This window comes from Lissotriton vulgaris, chromosome 4_1, assembly GCF_964263255.1.
Source record: "Lissotriton vulgaris chromosome 4_1, aLisVul1.2, whole genome shotgun sequence".
Taxonomy (NCBI): Eukaryota; Metazoa; Chordata; class Amphibia; order Caudata; family Salamandridae; genus Lissotriton; species Lissotriton vulgaris.
The window spans coordinates 998,634,271-998,657,857 of record NC_141691.1 but is presented as its reverse complement, the minus strand read 5'-3'; the positions used below and the strand labels follow the sequence as shown (position 1 = coordinate 998,657,857).

The window sequence follows — 23,587 nt, the reverse complement described above, 5'->3', positions numbered from 1 at the left end:
TTGTTTGGTCATCCTTATGTGTTTAAATGATGTCTTCATGGTACAAAAATTCAACAAGTATTAGCCCCAATTTGAATCATACTCCTGTATGTGTTTTATACCTGCTGTAAGTAAACTTGTCTGCTAGGAAGCACCAACACTGTTCTATTAAAGGTTTATGCAATTCTCGTTACTTTTAGAATGTTTATTACAGGCATGGTTGCACATTTAAGCAGTACCATGTGTTCTTCTTTTCCGTGCTTAATGTTTGGAATTAAACAAAATAGAACATAACCTACAGCACATACTTGCCAAAAGCAGGCATATTAGCTTTGGCGATGCATGTTCTTATAATTGTATGTTCTTGTCCTTGAACAGTATCTATACATTGTCACTTTTAAGCGAGGCACTATGTAAAAGCCATGTTGTAGCAAAGGAAAACGACAACAAGTAAAGTCAGTATCCCGACCATGCATGGTTCAGGACTTCTTTTGGTTTCATGGCTCAAAGTCGAGAAATGTAATGAAACAAACAGGATCATTATTTTAATGTGTTCCTCCTATAAAGCTTTTGTTCAATAACTACGATTGGATATTCAACAATAATTTCAGCGCTGAATCATTTGCTTGTATTGTGTGCTTACATTTATGACAGAAATTGCTGTACTTTAAGAGTTTTTTCAAGGAACGGAAACCTACAGTTAAAACATTTGCCAGTACCCCTTTTTAAAAAACACAAAATGTCATTTTAGGATCTACGCAACTTCTACCTTTTACCCTAATATAGATAACAGCAACTGGTCCAGTTAACAGGGAAAAAAGCGTTACATTTTGGATCACAAAAGGAAACATTCCTATTTCTGACATAATATGGCACAGGTCTTGCTTACCTCCACATCAAAGAGTGTTGATCCATAGCCCAGCCATTCCCGGATCACAGTCATGTACTTGGTCATGGCCTGCTCTTGCGTCATGCCTTGCAGTTTCTTCCACTTGTCAATAATACTCATACGAGTAGACGTAACCTCCTCTTTCAGAAACATGTCCATCACCTGCTCTTCCTCCTCCACCTTCTGCTTGCTCACAGAACTGCTTCGGAAACTTCTCCTTAGCGTGCCTTCCAGAAAACTTGAGCGCTTTCTCTCAGTTCTCTCAATAGGGGTAAAGACCTTGGCCGACTGCGTGATGCGAGATGTAAGTCGGTGCAGTGGGTACACTTCTTCTGTTCCTGGGATGGTGGAGTGCAGAGAGTGGTCGCCCTGAAGATACTGGAGACGCAAAGCAGCAAGCACTTGTAGGTTCTCTTCTGGTGCAGGGTAGTGACCTCGGATAACTGCTTCATGAGCCTAACAACAAAGACAATTAATGTTTATCATACAGTAAAAAGTCTGTGTTAGCCTACTGTCATCAGGGTGGCTCGTGATTTGACCTCTCACCAAAACAGCTTGTGGTGCTCTGTCCATCAAAGTTTGAATGCAAGCTTGGCAAAGTCAGGCTTGCTTTCTTTTGAGCTTGGTAAATTGAGTACTATTGAATTGTCTGATAGAAACCATTTTACAGTACTTAAAAACATCAGAAGTGCAAGTCATTATTAACCTAAAAATATTAGACACAGAAAAGGTCGGAAATTTGCAGCCAAATATAGTAAGGAATGTCGAACCTACATTATTTTTTATATGATTTTTATTTTAAATTTTTAGCCCCATTGATGTATAAAAAGCATCTTGATTTGTCTTCAGCTAGGGTTCTGCATCAGGTTATTATATGTGTAAACTTAATCAAAATGAAGTCTTATAGCACTTAATCAAAATGAAGTCTTATAGCACATTAACTATTTAATGATTACATCCTGCCATCTGGTACCAAATTATTAGACCACAATCAAATCTTTTGAGTAAATGCAAGGGACAATGGGTGGGATGTACTAAGAATCGACTCTGTAAAAGTAGTCAAAATTAAGCACTGATGTTATCAAGTTGATTTTGATTTTGCAAACTGATCTATGCAGTAATAGGTAAATTAGCAAAATAACCATTCTATCCAACATACGTCACTAATAGGAAAGAGGTAGGTTACTACAATCATACAGTTAATGTCTGTGATGTCTTTTCAATAAAGCAATATTTTTTAAATATGTTTTACAAAAGGTAAATGGCATACGTTTAAAAAAAAATGTAACCTTTTTTTATAGACACTTTTTATAATTTAGCAGTGGTTCCATGGACCACTGGCTGCTCCTAAAACTTTCACCAGAGGGAAGAGGTGTATTGGGGGCCTCTTCCCATTTGCAAATGAGTTACCATTGCCTTTTAGCAGACAATAAAGTACTAATGTTATGTGACTGGATTTTGGTTGCAAAACATTAATACATCCAATTGCCAATTGTTGTTTGGAAGGGATGCCCTAAACATGCCCTGCCAAACAGTGATTCGGTAGGTAGTCGAAACCAAAATTGTGATTCATTAACCTGTTACCAAATCGCAATTTGGGTTTGGTACTTACAAAAAGGCCATTTTTATCCCATTTTGCAAATTGGACCCTTTGCAACCACAAAATGCATTTGTACACCTGGCATATTGTCACATATTCATTCACTGGCATGGTGGCAGGTAAGAAAAAATCAACATTTTCCCAAAGTACATAGCCCAATTCACAGAACTTTGCTTCGAGACTCAGGCCGGTATTTAAAACACATTTTTAGTGTTGTAAGTCAGTATGTCAAGTCCATAATAGCGACCTTTGTTGGCAGTCGATATTTTGTACAGGATGTATGTAGAGGTCGATTTTAAAAGTTCGATATTTTTGTAGAACACTGTTTCCGTGCTTAAATGTAATCTAAACATGGAAAAAATTGGATATAATTACATCTCAGCATGTAAACTCCTGTTGCAAATTCCCAAAGTCAGAATCGAAGGAATATTCTGTGAAGAGAGGTCACTTAATTTTCAGTCTGCCATCTGGCATCCAGATTTTTTTGCAGTAAGTGACATATGATCACTCAGTTTTGGCCAATATGGAAATACTAGGCCCTAAAACAGCCCTGGGACAAAAACAGTACCACATTCAACGCTTTTCTCAGGATAATTTTACATCCACATTCTGAATTTTAAATGGCGGAATGGGAACATGCACTTCCACTGAAGGTGAAATCCACACGGTAACCCCTTGGCTCACATATAAAAGTCACGATGTGGAGGAAATACCAAGGGAAAATCCTCCAGGTATGAAACAGGCTTCATTTGTGTACTATGTATGTAAACGAGCATGCAATACACCCATGTTTGAGAGAGGCGTTGGGGAAGGTCAGTCACCACACTGAAAATTATTTACATGAAGGGAAAAAAGACCGAAATGAACTTTGACATTTTACAGCAACCTTAACCCTTTACATTGAATTTTCACATTGAGGAGAAACTTTAAGGAAAAGATTAGGGCGACCAGTACTGTAGCCCGGGAAACAAGAAAAATAAAGCCTTCCCTGTATTACACCCAGGATGGTTAGTGGGGGGAGATGAAGTTCAGGAATCTCAGCAAGTCGTGGTTATCGGCTTACGTCTGTGGAAAGGTATAAATATTTAAATGATCAAACCTATGGTGGCAATCGGGGTGGCGCAGACATACTTTAAACTGTGCACCAAGGAGATCAGAAAACAAAGTGGTTAAGGAAAAGTTTCTAGAATCGATGATGCCTTGCTTTCAAGAGCCAATTAACCCCTTTTAACCTGTCGCTATATCATGTAGTTTTGACATTGTTCATCAGACAATTTCTGCTGCCTCAAATACTTTCCAAAGGCTGAGGAAGTTCGCCAAAACAATAATTTCACTTACCTGCTCAAACATGAATGCAAACTCAACGCTGTCTTTTGGCACATTTTCAGTGTCAAGGAAGCAGTAGAGTTTAAAGTAAAATTTCCACGGTGAGGCACCAGCTTCTGCGTTGACAGCCAGCCTACGAAAACAGTAAGATCAATTAGATAGTGAGAACCGGACAGAGGAGATTACAATTCTACATGAATGGCAAAGGACAGGTAAATGTACATGTCCACATGCTTAACTGTACTAGCAAAGGGAATAGATGTTTTCAAGTTATTTAGCGAGGAGTAGGAATACTTTAGGGCATTTTAAATATACAGCCTTTGGGGTACTTGTAGCCCAACAGACAGTTATAAGGGACATCCAGCAGCGGTCTCTCCTGGAGTTTCCTATGAGCAACTGTACTTGCTGAAGTACCCATACTATCTGAAGTGAATGATGAATTGAGTTTTGTAGGCCCACAGATACTTAAATAACTTGCCTTTTATCACTTGCCACTTGCTCTGCTTATAACACAAAGGAAATGCTGGCCTTCAAATATGCATTCTACATTTGACTACGACTCAAACATTTTCTTTATAATGGTGCATATATATTATTTTCGTTGGGTACCTGTGTTAGTGTTATTGAAAGAGTATATCCTCTAGCAAGTGAGGTGTGTAATGTAACTTTTATTACTCATGTTTTGGTAGGAGGTGAAAAGAAAAGAAGAATGAAGACTCTAAACAAAGCAAAGTTTGCAACACCAAACTACAACTAGAGAATAGCGTTGCCATCCAGTCACAGGGCAGGGGGAGCTTATTTTGCTGTACTTTAACAATGAACCTGGAATCTTTAACCTCACCCATCGAAGTCACAGGAGTCTAATGAAACTTTGGTTCTGCAATTGAAGACAGAATAAAGCTTATTGCTTTATTGTGCTTTCTGGAATATTACTTTATTTTAGAGCCCTGGACGTTCATTAGTGTATTAACAAACAATGAACTTGTGGAGAAATACACCTACTGGACTTGTGACAATCATATCATGCTTGCCATAAATGTGCACAATTACTTTAAAACATTTCTTTCCAGGAAAAAGCCTAAAATGTCTTATCGAATTTGCGTCCGGATTAATAGCCAGGATGTGCTTTTAGTACAGAATTTGCCATTATACTTTCCCCATAGTGTTTGGAGGAGAACCCCAAACCATCTATTTAAGTGGTTCTTGATATCATCTCTTCTTTTTTGTTTTTAATGACCCACTGTGCTTTAAAATACACCGACAGTATTATCCGAGTCAGAAAATACTGAAAGGAAAAACCCCAAAACAACTTATGAAGTTCTATGTATATCCTTTAAGGGTTTACCTATGTTTCTGGCTGCTGTGCTACACAATGCACCATTTTGTATTACTGTTCTGAAACACTACTTGGGACAGAACCACCACACCCTTCCATATTATATGTTTCATAACTGGAAACTGTATGTGGGATTCTTATTTACCTTAAAAACTAAAGCATGTTTATTTTGTATCACCCCCAAAGAGATAGATCATTTAATTGTGCTTCAGTGATGGGTGGAAGAGAAAATAAAATATAGCTCTGCCTTCGTCGATGCCTATTCCAAAAGCTTTGTTAGTTTTTAAACACTTCCGGGCCCAATCACTCGACGGTGTAATTATGCAGATCATATGAATCAAGAAAAGGATTCAAGCTGCAAAACAAGCATTAGCAATTATAAAGCATCTTACTTGCATTCTAAATGTATGCCTCCAATGCATACAACATGCCACAGGATGGCGCCATTACTAAATACATGATAAATTGCAAACACCACTATATGTTGCGAGAAAGCCATAAGTAGACCTTTGCTCTAATCCAGCGCTAAGTATGATGATGAATGACATTAGTGTTTTGACAAAAGAGAGATAAAGCTGCCTGTGTAGCCAGACGCTACAAAGCCAATGAGGATATAAACAGTCACTAATAACTCCACAGTAACAGTAAACATGTTTTGGAACTCAATTACTGCTCATGTTCTGGTTTGCACACATTTTTAGGTTTTGTGGAAAAACCACATTGAGTGATGCGGTACCATCACATCAACAATGAACCACCGCGAAAAGCCGACAATTTCATACAATGCCGAGTTATAGAAAATGAAGATGGGTTTGTAGCAGGCGAAGGAGGCGTCAAAAACTTTGTCCTGATGGTGATACTGTGAAAACTGTGTCCTTAAACTCTTCATGTAAGGGAAGTTTTCAAACAGTTTTCCAGAGACAGAAAACTTCCAGTATATGACTGACTGCCTTAAATAAATACAAACTTGTATATTAAAGCCAGTGCTATGGACAGAGGCGTATTTCATTGTCCCAGTGAGTAACTGAGCCCAACTGCTGGCAACCACCATATATGTTTTCATATGTACCCTTGTATGTATCATGACTAAGTCTGGCATGATATTTAAACCTGCATTGTTGCATTAAGTGGCATTAGCTGATACTTGTTTTAGCTGATTTCGACAAGTAACCACAAAACAATCATTCTTATTCCTGGTATACGATGATTTGTTTTAGAAAACATATTCTGCAAGAAAAACCTCGAATCGTATATGAGACAGGACCTACTTTTCAAACTTTGCCAAGACATCAGCTACAATGGCTCGACTTTCAATCGCCTTATCAGTCGTTCCATTGTGTTCGAACAGAGCAAACATATTTCTGCTGTCTTCCATGGCCAGGCCACGAATTAACTTCTCAACAACCTATGGAAATTGTGAAAAAAGTAAAAAGAAATTGAGAGACAATACATAAATGCTTCACTGGGTATCACAAACATTGTTGATACTTTGACACAGTAAAATAGGTGTAGGAAAGAGGCCCGAAACTATACAAGTGTTCCCCAATTACCAATACCTTTAGCACTCCAGATATGTCCCTAGTAAATGGTACCCCTGGTAACTAAGGCCTGGGATACTTAAGAGGGTCCTAAGGGCTGCAGCATGTATTGTGCCATCCTAAGAGACCCATCAGCACCTACATGCAAACTGTCATTGCAGGCTGTGTGCCATGGTGCAGAGAAAAGTGAAGATACATCGCACACATCCTGTGTGACATGCTGTAGTCACTGCATGCAGAATAGTTAAGACGCCCCTACAGCAGGCCTTACAGCCTTAAGGTAGGGTGCACTATACGAAATGTGTGTACATAACTGCATGAGCAGATATGCCCCTGTGTTGTTCAAGTCGATTCTTAGGTAATACAAGTGGGCAGGGGAGTCATTTTGAGTACATCTGCTGGACACTGGTAAATAAGAGTTCCAAAACTACATAATGGTTTCACTGAAACGAGAGATGTTTGATATCAAACAGCTCATATTGATGAAACCACATTGATTCCAGTGATGGATTTGTTAATACATGCCCCCAGAGGGCACCTAAGAGGAGCCCCCAGAAAAACCTACAGACTACTAGTGTGCTGGATCACTGGTGTAGACCAGCCTGCCACCACAGACAGGTTTCTGACCCCAGGCAGGTGAGAACCCGTGCTCTCTCAGGGCAGGTACAATGCCGGCTCTGACTGAAGGTGTTGTCAACTGCTTCAAGCAGAATGGATAAGTGATCAGCATATTAAGGCAGTAGACTTAAAATGCCTTTGCCACCTTTGATGTGCAATCCAAGGCTTCCTAAGACTAAGGAAATGCCACTCCCTGCCTTGACCCATTTGGCACCAGGACAGGCGGGAAAATGTGCTAGTCAGGAGGCGTGTCAACCTCTTAGGCTAGTACCATCCCTAAGGTGGGCAACCTGAAGTCGATTAGACTTTCAGAATTCCCCCATCTTAGGTTTGGCGGAATTAGGCTTTCTGGGTCAGGGTTATGGCCACTTCCCACAGGAGGTAATGATATAGAGGATGTAGGCACCCTAAAGGTAAGTAGCCCATTGGCTACCTGAAGTTGACTTTCAGAATTCCAACTTTTCGTAGGTTTGGTGGAATTAGGCTTTCTGGGTCATAGTTATGCCCACTTCCCACAGGAAGTGATGATATAGAGGATGTAGACACCCTGGCTACTACCTGTTCCTCCCTATAACACCTCTAAATTGAATATTTAGGTGGCAACCCTGACACCAGGAACTCCGATTTGACAGATTAAAAAGAAGACACAGAGAGCAGCAAGAAACAAGCATTTACAATGCAACGGTCTCGCCTTTGCAAAAGTTAGAGCTATTGTCATTGTAAATGACAACATTTTCATTTATGTGTTGGTTTTGAAAACAGATAAATAAATGGCAATGTCATTTACAATGCCAATAGCTTAATCTCTCGCAAAAGCCACACACAAACACACAGACCCACACCCACACAGAGCCCCACACACAGAGCCCCCCCACACACATAGAGCTACACACACACACAGAGCCACACACACATACAGAGCCCCACACACACACAGGCTCTTGCTGTGTGCTTGTGTAGGGGAAGGCTCTTGCTGTGTGCTTGTGTAGGGTCAGGCTCTTTCTGTGTGGGTTGCCAGGCTCTTGCTGTGTGCTTTTGTAGGGGCAGGCTCTTGCTGCGTGCTTGTGTAGGGTTTTGGCTCCTGCTGTGTGGGTTGCCAGGGTCTTGCTGTGTGCTTGTGTAGACTCTTGCTGTGTGCTTGTGTAAGATCTTGCTGTGTGCTTCTGCAGGGGCAGACTCTTGCTATGTGCTGGTGTAGGGTTAGGCTCTTGGTGTGTGGGTAGCCAGGCTCTTGCTGTGTGCTTGTGTAGGCTCTTGCTGTGTGCTTGTGCAGGGGCAGGCTCTTGCTGTGTGCTTGTGCAGGGGCAGGGGCAGGCTCTTGCTGTGTGCTTGTGTAGGCTCTTGCTGTGTGCTTGTGCAGGGGCAGGCTCTTGCTGTGTGCATTGCCAGGGTGCTGCTTCTGCTGCTGTGTGCAGAGTCCATGTGCTGACGTGCATCCTGGAGAGGCCGCGATGGTGCGAGGCAGGCTCCGAGTGGTTTTCGCGCAAGGGGTATGCTCCTCGTGCGGCCCAGTTAAGCACGGAGAGGCGGTTCTTTCAAGGTGGGGTCAATGAGTGAAATGACAGTCGGCCGCGCGCGGGGGCTCAGCGCAGCCGTGTACTCGGGGTGTATGCTCAGTGTGAGGGGAGGGGCCGCAGGTCGGCTGCTGCTGTGCTGGAGCGGCGGGGGCGTGAAGGGCAGTGTGGGGGGGGCACGTCCCACTGGTGTCGGGCTCAGACTCCCCCTGCCCTATCCGTGCTGCTGAAGAGGCGCCCGCACCAACCTGGCTCCAGCGTTCACCCGCAGCGGGTGCGATCGCAAAGTCAAGGGGTGTCGCCTTCCAGAAAACTGCCACTGGGCACAGTAAACATGCGTCAGTGGTAGTAAAGCAGTGCTCACATGTGAAGGGTCTAACCCCCCTCGAGCTCAGCTGTGTCCCTGCTCCAGAGATTTGCCCACCTTGTGCCCTGTCTTGTCCTGAAGGTTTAAAAAAAAAAAAACTAGCTGGCTGTAGAATTTGTTTGTAAGAGTTCTCAATATTTTCATATAATAGGTTAACAAAGCAACCAGACTAGATGGAGACCTTTAGGTTGGGTCCTATGACAGGACACGGTAATTGGTGCTTTAGGAGCAGTCAAAGTTTGCTCCTGGACTTCGTACAGGGATTGGAATTCAAAAACAGTAATATTCATACTCGAGATCGGGCACTTTTTGCACATACAGTGACCGGATCCTCCTCTCCTGTGAGCCAAGAAACATGAGATGTGAAAGCACACTGCAGCCATTCAGCAAACAGATGATACACTTAAACAAACGCTCGCCATGACACAGCCTTTTGCCTTTGAGCGCCATCCCTTTCAGACTGACTTCCTGCTGACATAAAAGGTTCCTTATCTTCTTATGGGGCCATCTGTTCGACCCATTAAGAAGATAAGAAAGCTTTTACGGCAGCAGGAAGTCAAGTAAGCCAGTCTGAAAAGGACGGGGCTTAAAGAGAAAGAAATACGTCATGGTGACCTCTTCATAAACGGTGGCCAGCCGTTGGAGAAGAGGGGCAGGGCTTAACCCTCGCTAGTAAAGTACACTCTAAAACATAAAATCTCGCGAGCTCGACTGCGCATATGCGCAGTACACCACGCGAGACCTAAAAAGCGAGAATTGAAAACTGATGTGGACTTTTGATGCCAAACATTGCCTGCCACACTAAGGTGGCGGGTTCACCGCCATCGTACTGGTTTTCCGCCCACCAGATTACTATTGCGGGCGGAAACGTGGCCGTCGGACAGTCCAACTGCCACGGTTCTGACAGGCGGTCATTTTGTGACCGTCAGTCGGACCGCACGCATAGCCCAGAATTGCAGGCACCGCCGGTCACATTATGATGTCAATCCCCGCTAGCCTTTCCAAAGCAGTTCACCCGCCATGAAAAGGCTGGCGGGGATGGACATCGGGGGCCTGTAGCAGGCTCCCTTCACCCTGTGCTCACTCTTTTGGGAGTAGGGGTTCCCTGAACCAGGTGGCAGGCACCATGTGCAGGCACCACATGGTGCCTGCAGAGAAATGTAAACAGTGCAGTTTTTACATTGCGGCTGCAGCACCCGCTGCAAAGCAAAGTATGGTGATACCCCTGCCGCCTTGTAGGCGGGTGGTCCTACTCCCTGAGTTAGATGGCGGATGGACTCCAGTCCGCCGCCATCGTTATCCGCCCCTGAGTCTTGACAATCGTGACCCAGTGACTCTTCCAGCAGCTGATCTTCTGCCGAGAAGCCCAGTGGGCGGCAAGAACTTTGTAAATTGTCAGCAATCTCTCTTGGAGTAGATGAGCTACTCCCCTGCATTCTGTAGGCAAACGCAAAGATTGTTTGACCGAGCAGCCGCTCCCCGGCCGGCCCCCCAGGTAGAGGACATGTGCTCTTGAAAGTCCGATCGGTCCCCCCACCAAGAGAGAGAATACCAGAACTAGTGGGGCTGCACAAGGCTAATACATGGGATACTAGACACCTTGCAACAAGCAAGGTGGGACTCCAAGACAAAGCAGCCATCTATGGACATCTGCACAGCTGAGATCCACTTCTAGAGTGGCCCAGCTGTTCTGATTTTTGGACCCTCAACCGGCAAGACAGACGAACGCAAGGTCCCGGGATTCACAAGTTCAGCCAACCTATTTGTTCTGCATCCAAGCCCCCCCATCCCAGGTACTGACAATCCGACTGTGTTCCCTTCTCCACCGGACCCTTGTGACTCAAGCCCACCGTTAGGCACTCCCAAACTTGTCCCTACGTCCCCCTGTGCAACCTGTTTTAAGGTGCCCTGCCTTCTCCTTATGCACAGCAAACAACGCAACCAGCACCTCTGCACCCGGACGCCCCAGGGCAGGTAATGAGAATATGCTGGTAGTACATTGGACCTTTGCCCCCTACAACCCTAAGCCCCAAAGGAGACCCCCAGAAACCGGACACAAATAACTGTATGCTATATCCGCCTTTTCTCCCGTAGAAAAACATTGTGCTTAAAGACGTATTAAGAGAACATTTTACTTACCTGCTAAAATCAATAATCTAAAGGGTACTCACTTGCTATTGAAGTTCTTGGTATCAAAATGTATTTGAAAATATGACTTATTTTTTCTAAATTGGTCTCAGATTTATTCTTGAGTATGTGTCTTATTTATTGCATCTGTGTGGGTCAACAAATGCTTAGCAATGCCCTCTAATATGCCTAACTGCTTGCCCACACTACCACAAAATGGAGTATCTGGGATATCATTTGTGCCTCTGTAAACCAATTGGGGTTAGCCCGGACTCTTTACACAGTGCACCTCGTTTTGGTCCACTATATAAAGGGCAAAACAATACAATGGGACAATGGGACAATGGGACATAGGGGCTAGTGTACTTTGTTATTAGACTTTGTCAGTTTCCCTTTGATTTAATGTTGCCAAAGATTAATGGAATTGCAGAAGCTTCAGGCTAAAGAATTGAAAGGACGTTGGGTTCACCACAATTAATCAGATGCAAGTGTTGTTACAATTTATAAACTTTTCATAGCAAAAGGTAATGCTCGACATGAATACACAATTTTGAACAGCCGCCATGGCTATATGCCAAGCACAAAGCTACAGAGCTAAGAAAAGTGGCAACGTAGGTGTGTGAATCTATAAATGTAAGTAAACATGCTGCCAGAATGGTATCAGTGAACAATGCACAACAAGCCCTGCAGGCGAGTCCTAAGAAACTCTACACCAGTATCAACAAACCTTGAAAAATGCTTTAGGTTGGTTAGTCTATTATTTTTTTTACTGTGTTATGCTTTAGCGTTGTTTGTGCTTTGCTTGGGAGATTCTGTGTACCCTAGGAATTCACCTGTTGTGGCAATCATTGTGCAGAAATTGCTCAGATGTTGTAGTTGTGGATTTCATGCTGTATTCGTGTTGCTCAACTAATGTTGTGTTGTAGCTGTATTAATGCATGTTGTAGTATTACAGTGTTGCACTTAAAAGTGTTGTATGGTTTTTGCAGTGTAGCAATTATAGTGTTGGAGTGCTATAACTGTTGTTTTCAAGTTGTAGATTCCGTAGGAGAGTTCTTGAGCTATTGTTATGGGACTGATGGCTAAACAGTTAATTTGCCCACAAAGGTGTCTAAAACTTTTCCTAAAATAAAGGGCAGTGAGCGAAATATCAGTTCAGCTCTGTTTTTCAGGGCTGCTATCAAGAAGCATTTGTGTACTTACTTCTCCAGCCGTGGTGTGAGAGTTGATGGTGATCTTGCAAGAGCCTCCACCATGGCAGTAAACAGTCGATGTCATTTCCTGCCTTTTGACGAGTGCTTCTATCTCACCCCGGGATGGTACAAACTCTCTACATTTGGTTTTCTTCAGTGATTCATATGTGAAGAGGGCATACTTTTCCATTTCCGTTCCTGGGAAAAGCTCTCGGATCCTACATTTCAAGGAAAATATTAAGTTATTAGTTCATGAAAGTGTCTAACACTATATAGCCCAAATGCGAGATGTAAGTGGCTCATGCAGATGCTGTAATCTAAGACAAAAACAAGCAGCTATGTAATAAGATAATACAGGTTTTAAAAATGGTGGATTAGAGAGGGGATCCTTAAATATTGTTAGGAAAAAAAGCCATGCCAGATCAAACATTTGAAATGTTACTTTGACTGTGGCTTGCACTTATGTAATGTCAAGGTCATTTTAGGGGCATCTAATATCAGTATTTTAATAACATGATAATTTCGATGAGATGTTGACCATTTTCTCACCAATTAATTACCTGAAAGCAGGCTAGGATGTACACAACTGCTTGACATTTCGGCAAAGAAAATCTAACAGGCATTTAATAAAACAAATTGCACTGCTTTATGAAATATAGCAATAATAACTACATTGAACTAGTCACAAAACGTTCCCTAAATGTTGTTGGCCAATGCACTATCTTAGAAGCTTTTCAATATGTAATATACAATCTTGTTTTTTTCACATTTTCTTAGGATGAGGGCGCCAAACTTCAACTAGCAATTACTTCTTAATGTAACAAATGTGGACATATATAGTTAATTTATTTTTCTTTCTTAAATGCCTTTTTTGGGGGCGTATTCCATGTACCACAACAATGGTCTATAACATCAGACAGTTGTTCCAATCACCTGTGAAGAAAATGTTTCAGATCTTTTCCATGTGTTCCTTAAGTACAACAACATTATTGAGAGTGAGCTCTCAAAACCAAATAATAATTTCTCTCAAAAGTATTCTATTTAGAAAAGGTGCCAGGTACATAGCTGGTTAGGAAATAATTGCAAAATACCCATGCTTCTTATTATCATCTGTTTAAATTCTTAGGGCGTACATTTGCCATAGACATTTCACCTTTTGAACAAATGACTACCATCTATTAAAAAATATACCACTTGGGCTGTTTAACAATACAAGCATTACTACAATTTTACTGTCTCTTCTCTCTTTTCCTTTCCCCATTTCTTCCAATAAGACTAGGAAGTGTTGGCACCATGCTAAGACTGCCTGGCTGTATTGGTGCCATGAAACAGAAAGGGTTAGGATCTTTACTAGTAAAGGGTGCACATGCCTTCAGTGTAGAGTCAACATGCAAGACACCACCATCAATCAACACTGTGCTGTACCTCCCATTCACTAGAGAAGCACAAAAATGCCCAATCTGCCTCATTTAAAAATCCTACGCTCAAGTTACCAGAAGGTGCCTTTAGTTGTTTTTAGGGAGGTGCAGGATCATCACAAACGTAGTGGGGAAAACAATCTGAGCATTTAGCTATATTAAGCTTATGGATTCGGCTTCAATCCACTGCAGTAACACAATTTCTAATATAATTTTCTGGGCTAATGTGAGATAACACTTTTAAAATAGTTATCATATCACACAAATGTTTACTTTTGTGTATGCTGCTCCTTATTAGTTTTCAGTGAGATGTTGAACTTGCAGTTGCAACACCACTTGCAACAGCGACACAAGGGGGGGGGGGGGGGGGGGGGCATAATTGACAACGTACGTCCGACATGACAACATCATTTAAGATCCCAAAGGGGCAATGAGCTTCAACAACTGTGCCTGGCTATGGACATGGGTCTGATTTCTCTCTCGTCTCACCTTTTCAGATGGAACTTCAGATACTTGAGGATGCTCCGACTCGGCAGGAAGGTGCCGCTCAAGCACGTCAGTATCTGCCAGTGATAGAGGTTCCCAGCACTACCAGGATTGGGTGCTTTGTTAGTCTGTTTGATCAGCTGACAGTATACCTCGTCTCGTAGAGGCTTCAGGTCATGTCCAGTCTGTAAAATGCCCTGGATTATTGGAACGGGATCAGACAAAGACTCGAGCTGCTGCAAAGAATTGAAGATCTTGATGGCTTCATCTTGAAGAGTTGTATAGCCTTTGTCCTTCAGTACTAGAGAGAAAAGAGCAAAAGGTGGTTATAAAACAAACTCTATGAATCCCCCAAGGTCTTAAAATGTTTAATTGTGTTTCTCTGCTTTTAGTTCTCGTCTTTACAATGCTAACCTTGCATATGTGTATGTGAGCAACAATGCACAGGTGCAACCACAATATCAGACAAGCCGCAAAGCACTTTAGCACCTTGTAATGAAAGCCATATAAATGCCAAAAAATGCAATACACAGGGAAGCCACACATTCATGGGAGTAGCTAGGATGTTCTGATGAAATCGCTTAATGCCAATCTGGGGATAAAGCAATTTTTAGGGTTATGAGGAAGTGAGCAGATAAGACAATGGAATAGAGGTGAGGCAAGAGGTCTCATGCTGAAAGGTGAAAGTCTTTAAGCATAAGGGCCTGCATCATGTAACAGGAACACTGTTCCTGTTTGCTCAATGGTGCACTTTCCAACAGGTGCACTGGGCACAAACAGAGATGGTGCACAATATTACAAACAATGCACTGTCTTCACGGCAACCACAAACTTGCACTGCTCCCAGGGTAGAGCATTACTGAAATACGGAGCTTCCGCCATGCAGATGGCACTCCATTTTACATCAAAGGAGGGACTGAAATCCCTCTGCTGCAGACTGAATTCAATTTTCAAGTAATGCTGGCACTATCGGTTTTACAGAACGAGTCACACAAACATCTGGATCACTTTCTGTAATACTAGTGTATGGGAGGCACAGACACAGGCTGCACATCTGGGGCACTGTCTGTAATGTGATCCCTTCTGGCTAAAGCAAGAAATCAGCCATAAAAATGAAGATGCAAATAGGACAGGGAGCTGTTATGGAATTGGGTTGGTGAAACTAGGAAGAGTGAAAAAATGACAAATGATGTAAAAGGACTAAGTTCTGTGGAGGAGAGAGGGAGGTGTATGTATGTATGTATGTATATGTAGAGAGCAAACCTAGCTGGATATCAACAGACTGCAGGTCAAATGCAGGAGCCCTGAGTTACAATTCAGGTTCAATTTCCATTGTGTGGAGAGTTTTCTCTATATGTCTTCAGCTCCTTTAACTGCAGATGGGTTTGGTGAGCTCTGAATGAAAAAAAACAGACACTGGCAACATGTTACAGTTGCAAACATGTCTTTGCAAAGGCGAAAATGCTGCAACAATTGTGGATTTTCTTCAAAAGTTAAGTGTGGGTTTGTGGAGACTTCTTGGTGGTGCTACCTGCACAATGCAGGGAGCACCCACAAACTTTTAGGTTTGTGGATATTCACAAACCTCTTACATATCCCACTTTGGAAATTCATGCAAAACTGCATGCATTATTATATTTATACATTTGAGTCTTCAAAAAAATAAATGACTAAATAAATTCCTTTAGGACTCATAAATTACTTCATGTTCACTTTGTGGATCCATAAATGTTGAAAATCTTTCACAATGTAGTTAAAAAGATGTTACCCTTTGGACTCGACAACAAACTTCTAGATCAGATACATATACACCACATTCATACACTTGGAACAACTCCAAAAGCGTACAAGCACTGATATTACAGATCTTTTATTTGTTACAAAAACAGAATATGTTTAAAAAAAATTGGGGTTTTTTCTTGGTTTTTTTCAATACCAGGTCATTACATTTCAATATTAAAAATGGGTACCAAAATTACCACAGCATAAAAAGTACAATTAAAATTCATAATTCTCAAGAGACATAACATCAATAGCAGCAAATGGACAGCAGTAAATTAACACCACACGGAAGGAGAACAAGCATTTACAATGTAATAGGTCTCGCCTTCGAAAAAGTTAGAGCTATTGGCATCGAAAATGACAAACTTTTTATTTATGGGTTGGTTTTGAAAACAGATAAATAAATGGCATTGTCATTTACAATGCCAATAGCTTAATCTCTCGCAAATGCGAGACCTATTGCATTTACACACACACACACACACACACAGCCACACACACACAGAGCCACACACACACACACACACACAAAGCCACATACACACACAGCGCCACACACACAGAGCCACACACACACATACATAGAGCCAAACACACACACACACACACAAACACACAGAGCCACACATACACAGAGCCACACACACACAGAGCCACACACAGAGGCCTGGCTCCTACACTGCACCCTTATGCCCAAGAGGCAGTCCATCACCCCATGGCACCTCCCAACAAGACGGAGCTCCAACCAGGAAAGTGACAACCTGCGCCCCCTAATAGACACAAAGGACAACTTACATACTTGCTAACCTACGTAAGTGCCTGAACAGAAAAGAAAACCCGCATGCATACTGCAATGCCGTACCATTATAAATCACCAGCGCCTTCATTACAGCCCGTAGCATAGTTGGATTTATTAATCGGTCTCGGGCCTGGGCTCATCATGCCGCGGGCCTTCCACATGCGTTGCTCTTTTTGTTTTGCCTCTGCCACCAGACAAAGCAGTCCACTATGGGGTGACCCAAGCCGACCACTCGGCCTGAAGATATAACCCCCGTTGCAGCAAAGTCAGGCTGCCCATCCCAGTCCACTGCCCTCAAGCACAACTTTCCACTGCTTGGATTTACTGAATGATGCCATCAGTGATGTCATCAGGGATGTCATGAGTGATGTCACTGACCATGCCATCATGATGTAATATGTGACGTCATCAGCACTGCATTGCGGGCGCGTACCTTATAGTTAGCTGAGGTAACTATAACGGGGGAATTTCAAAGGTTTTGTATGAGAGAAATGTTCAGCTAACTATAACGTGTGAAACCTATGGTTTTTTCAATGAATTTGCATGGTTCTTTAAATGTTAATTCCTAACTATAACGTGTGTGAAACCTATGTTTTTTTCAGTGAATTTCATAGATTTTGTAAATGATAATTTATAAATGTATTAATTATTATGTCTTTCTTTTTATACTAATTTCTTTAATTTTTAATATAAATATTTATTTTATTTTTTAGAATATATTTCATATTCTTATTTTAAAATAATAACAAAACTAAATTGCAAAGTAATTTTTGGATGAATTATTGCTTGACGTCGGTTGCAAGTATAACACAGCTCCAGCAATTCTCTTGGGGCCCTATGCTCACAATGCTGTTTCAATCCTTACACCTGCTTCAAGCATGTGCAAGGTTTTGACGCAGCATAAGCTCAAAAGTCACTGAATAAAATGTTATACATTTCACTCAGTCACTTTTAGGAGGCCTTGCTGCACCCCCTTCTGCACAAGAAACCCTCCTCTGGCGCAGCGCTTTACAATGTAATACACACTCCAGATGCGTCACATTGTTAATACCACACACCATGGCACATCTTTTGCACCACCGCTGTGTCACAAAAGTGACACAACGGCTGTGTAAAAGAGGCACAAGTGGATTGTAAATCCATCCCTAAGACATACAAATTCACCCAGGCACTTTCACCCGCAGCGCAAATTGAAACATCGACTTGTAACATATTTATGTACATATCATACATTCAAGTGCTTCGGACATACTACAGTATACTATAGATAAACACCTTATAGATTTATGCTGTAGCAGTTCCTTATAGTTCTGCACTTTCCCATTCTCCATACACTAGTAACATATTCATTCATTCATTTATGAACTACACATTCATTCTGACAAACTTTTACACACTAACATAGAAATATAGTTCTTTCTTTGACCAGTGAAGGTAGTTCTAAAAAGAACTGCTTTTTTTGTTTTGTATTTTTTGTGTGTTTTCTCAACAAATTCCAAGTGGAACAAAAGAATGAAAAAAGAACAACTAATGTCGAGGACAGCAATGATCCATCATCCTGCATTTCAACAAGTCTATAGACTGTTCCCCATAACACAAAAGTTTATTGCAATAAATGCATAGAATTTTAACTTTAGCAAAGTCAGAATCAATATGTGGGTGTGGACTGCTTGCTGAAAATCCTGCTGCCGCAGTTGATGTGCTGGGTGTAGCAGCAGGTGGGTTTTCGTGCAACCTCCGTCTTGCAGCTGGAGCAAAGTTCTTGGGGTGCAAATTCTTCACGTGTCGCACCATATTTGCTGTTCCAAAGGAGTATTTTTTACATGGATCACCCCTTGAAAGAGTTGTTTCGCAAATCTTACAGGTTACTTTTGGAGCATTAACCTTTTTTTGACCTTCTGGAAAAGGGAAAAACTTCCAAATAAGAGCTTCTTTCCTCTTCTTTGGAGGTTCTTCAGAAATAAAATCTCCCACTGAAGAACTGCTGGAAGATGACTCCATTGCTCCCATTATTGTGATCTTCCTTCTATTTGAGAAGATTCTCAGAACAAATGCTTTTTCTTAGAAGGTCAAAGTCGAATAATTATAATGGGACGGAACTTTCCACAGTCGCAATAGGAAAAAGTTATGAACCAATTAAATCTCTACTTTTTAAGTCACATGGCTTTGAGTACGCTTATGATGCGCTTTCCCGACTCTTTCAATACGAGTACGCATGATGTTCTACCGCGATTTGTGTAATTCTTTTTTAAAGTAATATATGATTATTACAAGTATTTAAAAAAATCATAGTTATCCCAAATGTCTGCCCTTAGTATGTACATTAAATACATACATGTTTTAAACCAAGTAGAAAGATTACCCCCTTTCGCATACAGAACGCCGTACATGACGTCACACCGAAGCTTTAATGCGAGGCGTAATGTCAAAGCATATTCGTACCGTATGCGCGGGAACACCCCGAGTATGATAAGCAGTACAAACTATGGTGCAATCACCCTCTCAGTGACAAATCAGAGCTCAGAGCGCGCTAAGTAGAATGATTAGAAGTGCTGACTCATTGCAGATCCGATACTGGGCCTGCATCTGCGTACATTATAACACTGCCCCCATCTTTCTCTGTTGTTAATTGTTAGAGCACACACCTATACTTGCACATGCGTGGTGCACGCCCGCCCACATTACACACATGCCACCACCTAGCATGCTTGCTATCATTTAGCCTGGAAACCAATACATTAGCCAATGGGATGTCCCCCAGGGCCATCATTCTTGCAGACCGCGAAAACGCTATCAATGACGGCCCTGGGCTTGGTTTGGTCAGCCCCCACGGTTCCCATATAATGCGGGCACTGACGTGAGCACGCTCTCTTTTGCCTGCCTCTGCTGCGATGACACACAGACTGTCGAAAACACCCCAGACTCAGCAAAACCACAGCCTTTCAAGACACAACAAAAGACGACAAAAACAAAGGTAAGAGAAGACGTCACAAAATCAGCCTCCACTGTAAATTGTATATGCATAATACTATTTTTTTATCCTTCATATGGCTTTCCTACCCCTCAATGGTTTTAAATTGTACTTACATAATTGAAATATTTCTTTTTAAGTCACGAGGTCCTATACACCTCTAATCTTAAAAATTGTGCGTGCATAAATTTCTGTGTCGTATTTCTGTACTACGCCATGTGCTTAAGCCTCTATTATTATTATTAATTGTGCGTCCATGATAGTATTTTTGTTTCCGCGTCACGAGGCTGTCCCAGGCCTCTATTAACTCATTGATCTTCCTTTTTTGCTGGAGCTGCAACAGTCTTAACTACGGAATATTAGGAACCCACATTAAAATTCACTTTTGATAGTAGTTACGCAACTCAGTTTACGATGACTAATCAAAATGTCCTTTTGTTTCCTTCAGCAAACAACATTCAGAAGCAACCACGGCCTATCGAGCAACAGCAATGGAAATCTCTGCAACTTATTGAATATACCTGATGTATAGAAGAAGAGTTCAAGTGGAGTGGTGAACTCCGGTGGCCGCACTCTTTATACAAGGTAAGTACAGCAGCTTTATAGAATTTAAAAAGAAGCTGCTGTACAGTACACACTCTGGGCCATAATATCAAACCTTGGCAACAAAATTATCGCCACTTTATCGGCAGCAAACTGCCGCTTAAGTGGCCATAATAGGTTTGATAATATGCTCTATGGAATTCCAATCGAAGCTCATGTTAGATGTGAAGGACATCTAACATGAGCTTCGATTGGAATTCCATAGAGCATATTATCAAACCCATTATCGCCAGGTTAGCGACACTTTCCTGCCGATAAAGTGGCGATAATTTTGTCGCCCAGGCTTGATATTATGGCCCAGAGTTTTAATGTTTTCTCTCTCTCTCACTCTCTGTGACATCATTTCTCTTTCTCTCTTAAACATAGACACTGCTGTCTGCTTGGACGTGTAGAAGAATTGTTGAAGTGAAGTTGTGAAGTCTACAGGCGTTAGTAACGCAGTAGGCACTTCCATATAGACGCCACTTGAACGCGTCACTTTAACAAGTAAAATGTACCAGGTACACTGCACTCGTAAAACTGTAGTGTTAGCTTTATTTGTGAAACGAGAGAGGGCCATATTATCAAGCCTTGGCAACAAAATTATCGCCACTTTATCGGCAGCAAACTTCTGCTAAAGTGGCTATAATGGGTTTGATCTATAATTACCTCCGAGCAATGACAACAGATAGGTTACAACAGTCTGACAAACAGATCTACAACCTTATTACGCCACTTTTGAGCCACTTTTATCATGAGTAAAGTGACGCAAGGAAAAAATCTCAACTCCAGACTCTGCGACACAGTTTTAATGTTGTTTTCTCTCTCTTTCTCTCTCTCACTCTCTGTGACATAATTTCTCTTTCTCTCTTAAAGTTAGACACTGCTGTCTTCAACGTGTAGACGTGTAGAAGAATTGTTCAGAATAAGTTGTGATACCAACTGCCTGAAATGTTTACCCGCAAAGTTTATACAACGGTAAGCACAGAGGCCTAGATCTACAAAGCCTTCACAGGAATGCATTAGAAATAAGTCACCATAACGGGCGTCAGTAACGCACTATGCACTTCCATATAGACACCACTTGAACGCAGCACTATAACAGAACTGGAATGTACGAGTCACACTGTACACGTAAAACCGTAGAGTTACCAAAACTTGTAGGGGCATAGTATCAAGAACGGCGATAAAATTATCACTGTTTCAGCGGCAAGAAACTGCCGCTAAAGCGGCGATAATGAGCTTGATATTATGCCCTTGTAAATTCCCATAGTAGCTCAGGTTAACACCAGAACCTGCACTGCTATGGGAATTCACAACAGCATATTATCAAGCCCATTATCGCCGCTTTAGCTGCAGTTTCCTGCCGCTGAAACGGCGATAATTTTATCGCCGTTCTTGATAATAAGCCCCGTAATGCTTCAGCTCATTTACTCACATCTACATAATTCTAAACTCTAATTTTCTTTTTTCTTTTGCAGATTACCAATCGGACACCTTTTGGAATCTATTTCATAATTTGTTTATAACATTGTTTAAGTTATTTTTCCAGTTCTGATATAGTTATAATTGAGTTTCGTTTATATTTATTGTTTAATAAAAGTTAAATAAAAAACTATATACTTCTTTTATTTTGTGGGGGGAGTGGTATGACGGCCCACAATAAAAATAATGTTGAAATACTATAGTAAAATATTCAAGACTAGGATTGAAAACCACTGAGGTCTAATTAACAGATATAATAAAAACAATGGTGAGAAACTACGAAAATGGCGATGGACGGAGTACGTAATCAACGTTTGGCGTCTCGGCACTACCTTTCAAATAAATATATAAAAAATATGACTATTAATACTGTACAAAAGTACAGCAGCGGATGACACACATGAACCGGGAAAAGAAAGCGACAGATTTACTAACTGATACAAATAAAGGTTTGCTTGTTGAACTTGAAGAAAAAGAAAACGTGGGCTTCGAAACGACGCTGAGCATTCGAAGAGAGTACAACTGCTACACCAAAAAAGAAAACAAGTTACTTACCTGTAACTTTGGTTCCCCAGTATTGGTAACTTTCATAGATTCCCATGCTTTGTATCATTCCCCGTCGTCGGAATGGGAGCCTCGGTACATAATAAAAAACCATAGTAGTAAGCACAAAGTGAAAAAATAGGCCTAGGCCTCATCTCATTTTGTAGCTTATCCACCTCTTTTTGTAAAAGAGACCAAATTTCTGCAGCAGCCAATCAGAGCAGCCTCACCCCATAGAACCTTCCTGAGAGAAGCTCAGAGCCTCAGATTTTCGTAGCCGTTGTATACAGCTATCCACCAAGATCAGAAGAGTGAGCTTTCCCAGGGGAGGTGGGTGGGCGCATGGGAATCTATGAAAGTTACCAATACTGGGGAACCAAAGTTACAGGTAAGTAACTTGTTTTCTTGCCCCAGTATTGGAACTTTCATAGATTCCCATGCTTTGTATCAGAGTAACTAGCAGTAAAGAAAAACATATTTTGTCATACCTGAACCTAAAAATGTGACACATCACTGTTAAAACAGCAGAACACATAGGATCATGAAACATGACAATAATGCAGTATACAAAATATGCAAAGGAAGGCGGGATAGAAAGGAAAGCTCACCGACTTATTGGAAAAGATTCCTCAGGACTGCTTGGCCCACTGCTGCATCCTCCTTCACAGAAGAATCCAGGCAATAGTGGCGGGTGAAGGTGTGGACACTACTCCACGTTGCCGCCCTGCAAATGTCCTTGATAGGGACTCCTGCGAATAACGCCGCAGATGAAGCCATGGATCTGGTAGAGTGAGCACGCACTGCTCGCTGCAGAGGTTTCCCAGCCGCCTGGTGACAAAATTGTATAGCACTGGAAATCCAACGGGAAATACAAGCCTTAGAAACTGCACAACCCTTGCGTGGAGCACTGAAGGAAACAAAGAGCTGTGAAGATTTCCTGAACTGCTTCGTGCGTTCCAGATAGAATTTCAGGCATCTGTGAATGTCCAGAGAGTGCAGAGTTCTTTCCGCAGGTGAAGAAGGTTTTGGAAAAA

The 23,587-nt window shown here is 41.7% G+C and overlaps 1 protein-coding gene across 1 annotated transcript in view; it reads right to left on the bottom strand.

Moving 5' to 3' along the window:
* MYO10 (myosin X) overlaps positions 1 to 23,587 on the bottom strand; it is a 593,993-nt gene that overhangs the window by 5,603 nt on the left and 564,803 nt on the right. The window contains exons 35-39 of the mRNA XM_086965266.1: positions 14,395 to 14,692; positions 12,498 to 12,705; positions 6,399 to 6,535; positions 3,807 to 3,927; positions 869 to 1,324 (exon numbers count right to left, since the gene is read on the bottom strand). Of these exons, the coding sequence (XP_086821392.1) occupies positions 869 to 1,324; positions 3,807 to 3,927; positions 6,399 to 6,535; positions 12,498 to 12,705; positions 14,395 to 14,692 (1,220 nt within the window). The remainder of the gene's footprint in view (positions 1 to 868; positions 1,325 to 3,806; positions 3,928 to 6,398; positions 6,536 to 12,497; positions 12,706 to 14,394; positions 14,693 to 23,587) is intronic.